The 9469-nt window shown below is 35.4% G+C and overlaps 1 protein-coding gene across 1 annotated transcript; it reads right to left on the bottom strand.

The window, feature by feature from the left end:
• Window positions 1–874: 874 nt before the first annotated feature.
• Window positions 875–5384, bottom strand: LOC112502852 (beta-glucosidase-like SFR2, chloroplastic). The gene is made up of 10 exons (XM_025106862.1): window positions 5078–5384; window positions 3760–4093; window positions 3542–3680; window positions 3299–3465; window positions 2947–3168; window positions 2691–2859; window positions 2080–2313; window positions 1836–1985; window positions 1642–1771; window positions 875–1249 (listed from the first exon to the last, which is right to left on the bottom strand). The coding sequence occupies exons 1-10, from the start codon at window positions 5265–5267 to the stop codon at window positions 1062–1064; spliced, it is 1923 nt and encodes a 640-aa protein (XP_024962630.1). The 5' UTR covers window positions 5268–5384; the 3' UTR covers window positions 875–1061.
• Window positions 5385–9469: the final 4085 nt, after the last annotated feature.

The raw sequence follows: 9469 nt of genomic DNA, 5'->3' as shown, positions 1-9469 counted from the left end.
GTCGCCTTCGTCTCCGTCGCCGCCTCCGTCGCCGCCTCCGTCGGTCAACAGGTGAATCCCTTTCCCCTTTTCGATTTCTGTAGTTCTCGATAATTTGCTGGATTGAGGAATCCTCGATAATTTTCGATTTCTGTAGTTCTCAATACTACAAATCCTACAAACCAAACAAAGGAATGGATTTCAAATCCAATCCAATCCAAATCCCATGGAATCCAAATCCCTCTTAGGAATCCAAATCCCTCAAAAACATTCCTGCAAACCAAACGCACCCTTAGTGTTTTAATTGAATTTATATGTAACGTAATATGAGATAGGGTAGTTTTGAAATATTAATTACGATTAAATTATTATAAAATTTTCACTCTAATAAAGTTTTATTAGCGGTTAGATTTTGGATTTTTAATATTTTAGCAGCTCATATAGATATAGCAATGAGAGTGTTATAAGTAATAATATTGTAGTATTTGTTTTAGATAAAAGAAATAATAAAAATCTTAAAATAGATAAAGTAATTTATGTTTTTAGTCCCTATAGTTTGTTAAATTTTTTAATTTTCATCCTTATGGTTTTGAAATTATAATTTTCATCCCTATAATTTATAACTCATTACATTTTTCGTACCTATAATTTAAAATTTATTACTTTTCTCGTTCCTACAGTATACAATTAAAAAATGTTTCAGCCTTTCATATTAAAAGTAGTATTTTGAACTCAGGGATAAAAATAAAAAATAAAAATGAACTGTAAATCATGAAAACCAAAATTTTAAAAGTATAGGGATGACATCTGCAATTTTAACAAACCATAGGGACTAAAAACGTAATTTACTCTAGATAAAAGTTTTAACAACTTTTGATCCCAAATCTCTTGAATCGACCTCAATAGTTGTTATAATTGTGAATTTGTAATTTCCAGTTCCTGAATTTTAACATCATAAGAAGATTTATTACAAAAAGTAAAAAGTTGAATCAGCAAATCTTGAAGTTCACAGATCGATCTTATAGTACAATTAGATGGACCTCCAGTCCATTTACATAACACAGATTACCATAATCTCGAAACTAAACCGCCTGAACGGCGACTTCATCGTACTCCACTTGATCTTCGGCTTTCTTCCTCCTTAGGGGAAGAAGCCGAAGGATGGATCTTGAAAATCGGCTAAACGGGTCTTGTAATCCTTCCATTTCATAGTGTCCAAATCGCCAATCCCGTTCAATAAACGGTCGCATTATGGGTTCGTCCAGACCTCCTGTGTGTACAATCAACCAATCAGAACACCATGTTAAGAACTCGACTTGGCAAGATCATCGTCACATTTAAAACTTTATTTGGCTTGGCTAAACTCGTGAGCCGAGAAATTTTCCCTTTCGTGAGATGTATTGTGTGAATGTTATTTGATATTTGTAGGAATATTGTAACTTTCACGTCAGTTTCAGCTGTCTGTTGGAATGTTACATTATATTGTGTGAACGTTGTAACCTTTCCACAATATTAAAATATCTTTGCAATTCTCGTGACAAACTTTCACACAATATAATGATACCTTCGTTTTTTCCTCACGTTCTCACGAAAGAAGGTTGTTGTCACTGAAACCGAACCAAGAGACTGTATAGTAGTAACAAATAGGAGTGCACCACTTACCTGCGTACATGAACCCGTGTTTGTTTACTTTACGATAGAACGGTCTTGTTTTCTTCTCTCTAGCTGCTTTCCGGAGTTCGTACCATGCTTTGTCTCGGTCTTCCCGAGTAATTTTACCGGTAGTCACCACCTGATATCCAAGATGACACCTGAGACATTGATACAAGTCAAAACAAAAGTCAACTCGGTTGTACCTTGGAGTACAGATGGTACGAGGGACGTGGGACCCGTGCAAGATCATTGAACCGATCAACCGCCACGAGCCCAAATTTAGGACCATAGCCATCGGCCCATTCCCAGTTGTCGGAAGTGGTCCAGAACAAGTACCCAAGGACTCGAACACCCTGCACAGTTACAATTCAACGTCCAAATTACCTACAAACTTAAATTTTGACTTCTTTTTAATTATTAGATGGATCAAAGTTCTAACATATATACCATCATCATGGCTCCATAAACTGCAAGTAAATGTTCTAAAATGTACGGTCTCCGTATCAAATCTGTCTCATCAGAGATACCATTTTCAGCAATAATAAAGGGAATTTTGAGATCTTTGTATCTTTCATGGTAATGCAACAGAACTCGAAACAAGCCATCTGGATATACTCCACGTCCCGATTCACTATATTCGTCAGTGTCAACTAATTTTAGTGCAGCACCACCGATCACTTCCTGATAAACTAAGAAAAACATCAGAAACACAGCTAAAAGTTGCATCATTCCATTTTTCACTCATAGTTTTCGACTTTTGTATCATATCTGAGCTTTCTCTGTTTGTCACATTTTTCACAAGCCGCTCTACTATTTGGGGTAGAGGTCCGGTCTATGTACATCTTACCTTCCCCTGAGGAAGATACTGGGTTCGTTTGCTTTTTATTTTTGTTTTCGTATAACATAGGTGGGCAGTCAAGACCTTTTTAGTGTAATAAGGTCTCTGCATCCTCCTATTTTACCAAAAGAGTACAGAAAGTAGAAATGAGATGAGATATGAAAATTATAGCCATAATTCTCAACACCAATTAAGTGTGCTAGATTTGAAGCAAGAGTACCTGGCCGTAGTAATTTATTCCTATATAGTCCATTTTATCAGATATATCGTCCAAAAATGGGAAGAGACTCAAAGAATTAGCTATGGAAACAGCAGCAACGTCGAAGAGGCCATATGGACGCATAAAAGAGACATGGTGTGCAACTCCCACAATTGGTTTTAACAATACACTGCAACGAGCAACATGAAGTGCATGTTTATGAACAAATTATATAAATTTATTAACAATAGATATATAGGTGTAGATGGAAATTAACCTTTGTTCATGGATGTAATCATAGGCCTGAGAGTGAGCAACAGCGATCCAGTGCATAGCCTGGTGAAAAACACCAGTTGGTAGCGCAGAAGTAGCAGCCTCCAACATGTCAGGATGACCACCCGGCCAAGTACCAGCACAGTAAGTCAGCATACAGAACACATGAGGCTCGTTAAACGTTACCCAATAGTCCACGAGCTCAAATACTTGGTCAACAACCAGCCTGTAACAGGTTTTTGACACCCAAAATCTTAGGTGCAAATATATTCACATAATGGATATATATATGTGTGTGTGTATATATATATATATGCTTCCAATATAATTGATACATTCGTGGACAGAAGACTGACCTAGTAAAGTCCATAAAATAGTCTACTGTTTTTTCTGATTTCCATCCTCCATAATCCCCGGCCCATGGCGGCAGTGAATGGTGGAACAAAGTCAGCATAACCTTCATACCATAAGATTGAACTCTATTGATGATCCATCGATATCTCTCCAATGCTGCATAATTAACCTTATAGAGACCATATCAGTTCCAGAAAAAGAAGAAAAATGTTTAGATGACTTGAAGGACATGTTAAACTGCTTACTGATTCTTTAAGGCCATTGAGGGGCTCTATTGGCATGATCCTAGTCCAATCTATTCCCATACGGAACACCTTAACACCAGTATCTTTAGCCAACTTTAATTCCGTATCAGGATCAGACCAAAACCTTAGCCTTTCCTCCCTGAAAAAGATCAATAAACCATATGCTTTCATGAAATAATTAGCTACTCATGAAACAAAAAGTAATTTATCAGGCTTACGGGTTTGGCACATTGTGCCATGCAGCAACATTTTGCTGCGCTTCTTCTTCTTTGGTTGATGTGGATTCATCCTCTTCAATATATTTCACAAGTCCTCTAACTTTCGCTTCCATGGCTACCTTAAGAGACTTCTTCCTCTTTAAAGGAGCAGGAGCAGGAGCTTGCTGAGATCCACCATCACCGGTTGCAGAAGCCATTGCTGCATCTGCTGTTTTCATCTCATCTTGTTCATTGACAGCCTCATCTTGTGCAAACTGAAGCCAAGCATCATTAAGCCCGTCTTCAACATGAGCTGGTGCTGTTGCCAACCCGAAAAAGAAATGTTCCTCCTCTTCTACGGACAGTCATATCATACAGAATCAGACATTAATAGAAAATAAATGAATCCATATTTTCCTATTTACTTGAGTGTCCTTTGCTATGATCCATCCACTTTACCAAACACTTGCTCGGTAAGCGCTTACTGGCAAAATTAACACTATCATTTATTTATCACGTAAGATTTTAGTCCATCAAAACGACATCGTATGCAACAATTTACGCAGTAAGCACTTACCGTGGTAAGAGTCGTTGCCTCACTTACCGGGTAAGACTCTTGATCTTTGTCTCGCTATTGTTGGGTAAGATTCTTGGTCCTTACCATATTCATCCGGTAATGTAATATGATTTGGTAAGCATGTACCCAGTTAAGCATTTTGGTAAACGGCCCCTTACTCTCTCAGCCTAAATAGGTGTCCACAGATTTATTTTAGTTTGTCCAAAATAAGTGTCTACCTTTCAATTCGTACTCGTAATTATGAGACATATAAAAAATTCATTTCACCCTCTATTATTACAAGGATTCTTGTTATTTAGTTAATTAAAAATTGTAATAACTACATTGTATCATCTTCATTCCCACATTTCCCAAAACTTGATACCTGATTAAATGCAATCAGATGCTCCCTCTTTGCAAATTATACCATTCGGCTAAATATGGAAAGAAACAATCCTCTAAAGCTATAAACCATTAAACCTTTCTACATATATGAGAAAAAATAACTCTAAATCTTGTCAACGTTTGTATTGATTAATGATTCGTTTTTTTCATCTTCTGAGATCAATTAAAAGTTGCGTGCATCTTCAAATTGCAATCAAACGAAGAACTGAATATGTTATTACATTTTGAAATGGAGAAAGTAAACCAGCACAAATCAAAGCTCTAATTCAACAAATTAAGCCCAATTATGGAATAATTCGAAGTACAAATGAAACCGGTAAATTAAATAGGCATGTGAAGTTCCGATAATCTGGAATCTAATGAAGAAATTAAGTTTACCGTCGTCTGAATCGGAGGAATTGATGTTGAAGGTAGCGAGAGTGTCGGAGGTTTCATCAATAGGACAGTCAAAGGGGGCGAGATTTCTTTTCCGATAACGGGAGAAGGAGAAGGCGTTGGCGGCTACGGTAATGGTGGCTAAAACTCCGGCGAGCTTCGTCGCCGTCACAAAGAGAGTTACGGGCGCCATTAGAGCGGACGATTGTCCAAGGGAGAAGATACGGGACACGTGGACATATGTTATCTCACGTAAATGCTCCCAACTCGGATGGAGAAAATCTCATATCCTAACGACGTCGTATGAAAGCTTTTAGTTCAAGAAAGTATTGCCTCTTGGTATTTTTTTTGCCTAAAAATCAATTGATTATTTTTTTAATTCATTTATAATCCTTTTTTTTAAATTAAAAATAAGCATTTTTTTCAAAGGAAGAACAAAGTAATTGTACTACCAAACGCTTTTATCCAGATAAATGCTTAACAAGTAACATTATCTTAGCGGATTAATATGGTAAGGACTAAGAATCTTACCCGGTAAGAGTGAGATAATGACCAAAAGTCTTACCCGGTAAGTGAGGGCGACGACTCTTACCACGGTAAGCGCTTACTAGGTAAATTGTTGCATAGGATGTCGTTTTGGTGGACTAAAATTTTACCCGGTAGGGTGCGTTTGGTATGCAGACTAGATGGGACGGGACGTGACAAAAAAAATAGTCCCATGTTTGGCATGTCATGGACAAAAAATACATAGGACAAGATGAGACTATTTTTAAATTTCATGGGACAAAAATTTGATAATTTTTGTTCCACCAAAAAAGGTGGAACAACATGGGACTAAATATAAAATGACTATGTTACCCTTTTCTTCCAATAGAAAAACTAATTATCCATCCTTCATTACCGTCTTCTTCCATATGCACCAACTGCATCTTCCATATGCCCATATGCAAGCACCAACTGTATCTTCCATATTTCCAGTCTGGGTTCTCCTCCCAGACTAATGCCATCTCCTATAACAACTTTATTCCCATCATCATCTATCTCATGCTGAAGTGGGATGTTTAGCAAGTCTAGCACAAAGACCGCAGCAACTCGATGTACTCAGAAACAGATTCTGGAAATCTTTAAAATAAATAGCTCATTTACCTCAATATGACTGTTGCAAAGTTGTCTACGGCTTTCGTTTCGTGTGTCACAACTTTACTCGGTGTGAAAACAAGAGAAATATTTTTGAGGAAAAGAGTGCAAGATCTTGACAGGGAAAACTGTGTAATTAAAATATATTTTGGTTGATTTGTTGTCATTTTACAATCATTATATAATATAAAATAACACTGAACAACATTTAGGGGTAATATGGTCATTTTAACAGTTTTGTCATGTCCTGTCCTAATCGTACCAAACATAGGACAGACAATTAGTCTTGTCCCGTCCCGTCCTGTCCTGTCCCATCATGTCCCGTACAGTCTGCATACCAAACGCTACCTAAGTAAACAATAGTGTTAAATTTTACCAATAAGCACTTATTGGATAAGTGTTTGGTAAACGGCCTCTAAGACACCTCTCAAGAATTATTTTGATCTTGTAGGGGATATACACTATAAGCAACGTAGTTTTGTTTGACGTTTTTATGGGTTGTAACTGGTCAAATGTTGTTTTTAAATGATGATTATTTGTGTCATGATAATCTATTTTATGAGTATTGATGCATGGAAGTATATGATTCATTTTGAGAATGCACATATGTGGTTTATAATTGCAAATTGTGTTATGTGGTGTGTCGTTGACTCACGCATTTACAGTGGGTTTTCATTTGATTATAGTCAGAGGCGGACCTATTAAGGGTTGAGCAAGGTCTTGTGCATCCACTCACTCGATTATAAAAAAAGAAAAAAAAAATGAGACGTGATAAATGTGGCACCCGTTTAATTATGAGGGTGCCCTTAAATATATGAGAACCAAATTTATAACAAGAATATGAAGTTGTTGAAATTCGGCTAAAAATACATCAAGCGTAAGGCACAATCTTGCATCTTGCTCAAATGGTGAAGGATTTCATTTGGAAAAATGTATGTTATTCCCCAAATTGACACAATTAACTTGTTACCGGATCGATAATCGTGTTGCCTTCCCCACCCCCACCCCCACCCCCACTCGGCATCAACAGCAATTTTGCGATTTTAAATGTGCATCCGCTCCAAATAATTCATGGGTCTGTCACTCACTATAATGATCTAAATGAGAGTTGCATATTTTATCCCCAAGAGCATGACATATATACTAACTATGCATGGCAACGTGGCAGGAATGAGGCAGGTTTTGTATTCCCTGTCCCCGGTTTTTAGTAATAGCCCCCAGCCCCCGGCCCCAGCCCCCGTTCCCGGCGGGTACAAGGATTAACATCTTGTACTCGGTCAAATCTCATAATAAATATTCGTTAGTTTGAGTCTACCGGGGATCCCTGGCCCTGGCCCCGACCGTGACCCCGGTTTGAGTAACATCCCCTAGCCCCGGTCCCGGCCCCGAGACACGTTTTAGCGGGGAATCCCCGTCTCCATTCGAGTCGGGTGAGCCAGGTTCCCCACTGGGTCTGGGCAAATCACCATTATCATACTACGCTGGAAAAAGAAAATGAGAATTTACCAAAAGTAGTGTACACTCCCTAAATTTTCGTCACCGCTATGTAGAATCTACTACTATGACTTGTGATAAATGCATACGTATTTATGAAATAGTTTGGCTTTAACGTTTGAAATATGTTTGGAATGAAAAACACAATTGTTGCTAAAAAAAAATAGTTTGGCTTTAATGTTTGGAATGAATAACACAATTGTAGCAAAAAAAAACCATGATTCTCATTAAACTTTAGGTTCGTCCAACTCCTTTAAATTATTCAACCCAAACAAATATAGAATTAAAGTAGCAGTATGAAAAAACAACTGACAGATCAAGATGTCTTGAGAAGAAAGTGCAGATTAAGCTCGTAGTTTGATATTATTACAGTTGTTGGAATATAAAAGCACATTATTAATACTCTACAAAAGTTGTGTTTTTATTACTGCTTTGTTGCAAGAATTGCTCTTAGATTCAGAGGATGATATTTTTTTTATATTGAAGGACTGGAAATTGTGTAATGTTACACAATACATATAACGTTATTAAAATTAGAGTGAACTACAAATTTGGTCCCTCGTAAATATTTGCTTTTTGATTTTGATCCCTCCAAAACAAAAAGTACATTTTTGTTCCAAAAATCAGGGTTTTTACCCCAAACTTTCCTCTTACATAGACATAGTTAGTTTATAATCCGTTAAGTGAGTCGTGTACCCCTTATATGAGGTGCATTTTGGTCTTTTTTTTGCTCATTGAGTTCACTGTGACGCAAAATTTATTTATTTTTCTCAAGAAAAAAAAGATCAAATGGAATAAAATCTTTGAAATTCTTGATTTCTTATTTAAAAGGGTTATTATTTTAGAGAACGTTTTAAATGCAACTCATCACATTTGTACAACTAATGCAATCTAATCAATTGAGATATTTATGAAAATGATGAGAGTTCATTTATTATGATTTGAATATTTATGGAAGATGACTAGAGTTCATTAATTATGATCAATCATTTATATTAAGAAACAATCAAAACTTTTATGAAATCGCATATTCATCAAATTAAATGAACGGTTGAGATTGAGTTGTATTGGTTGTACAAATGTAAATGGTTGCATAATAATTCACCTCTATTATTTAAAATAGCGGGTAACGAAATAGGAAATTATCCATGTTATAAAACTGTTATTCGCATTCTACCTTACCCAATAAAATAACGAGTAATAGATAAATGGTAAAACAAAATTTCATTTTGAACTATAAATAATATTGTTAAACCTAAAACATATAAGTAAAACATAAATTCATACATAAAAGTAATTTTTTTTACATTTAATTTGTTATAGTAAACATTTTAATATTAAGCTAAATATAATTCACAGTGTAATGTTTTAAAAACAATATAAAAATTGTAAACAGTAACTTTTGTTGTATTTATTTTTCCGACCTCGTTTTCTTTCTCATTTAATCATAATGAGCTTTTTTACTCGATAAACATAATAACTAAATTAAATTACACATTAATGTATGACACATATGATATAATTATAAAAAATATTAAGGAGTACATTTAACTTAATATATTTATGTATATCTATATATATTAATATTTAACTTAATATATTAATATTTAACTTGATATAATATATATATATATATATTAATATTTAAGGATAAGATGTACCAAGATCCATATATATATATATATATATATATAAATATTTAACTTGATATAATTATACATACATACATATATAGGGTTGGGTTTCGGTGAGATATGTAAAAAG

Source organism: Cynara cardunculus, unplaced genomic scaffold (genome assembly GCF_001531365.2).
Source record: "Cynara cardunculus var. scolymus isolate 2C unplaced genomic scaffold, CcrdV1 Un_Scaffold_2064, whole genome shotgun sequence".
In the NCBI taxonomy this organism is placed as follows: domain Eukaryota; kingdom Viridiplantae; phylum Streptophyta; class Magnoliopsida; order Asterales; family Asteraceae; genus Cynara; species Cynara cardunculus.
This window is presented reverse-complemented; position numbering and strand designations above follow the sequence as displayed.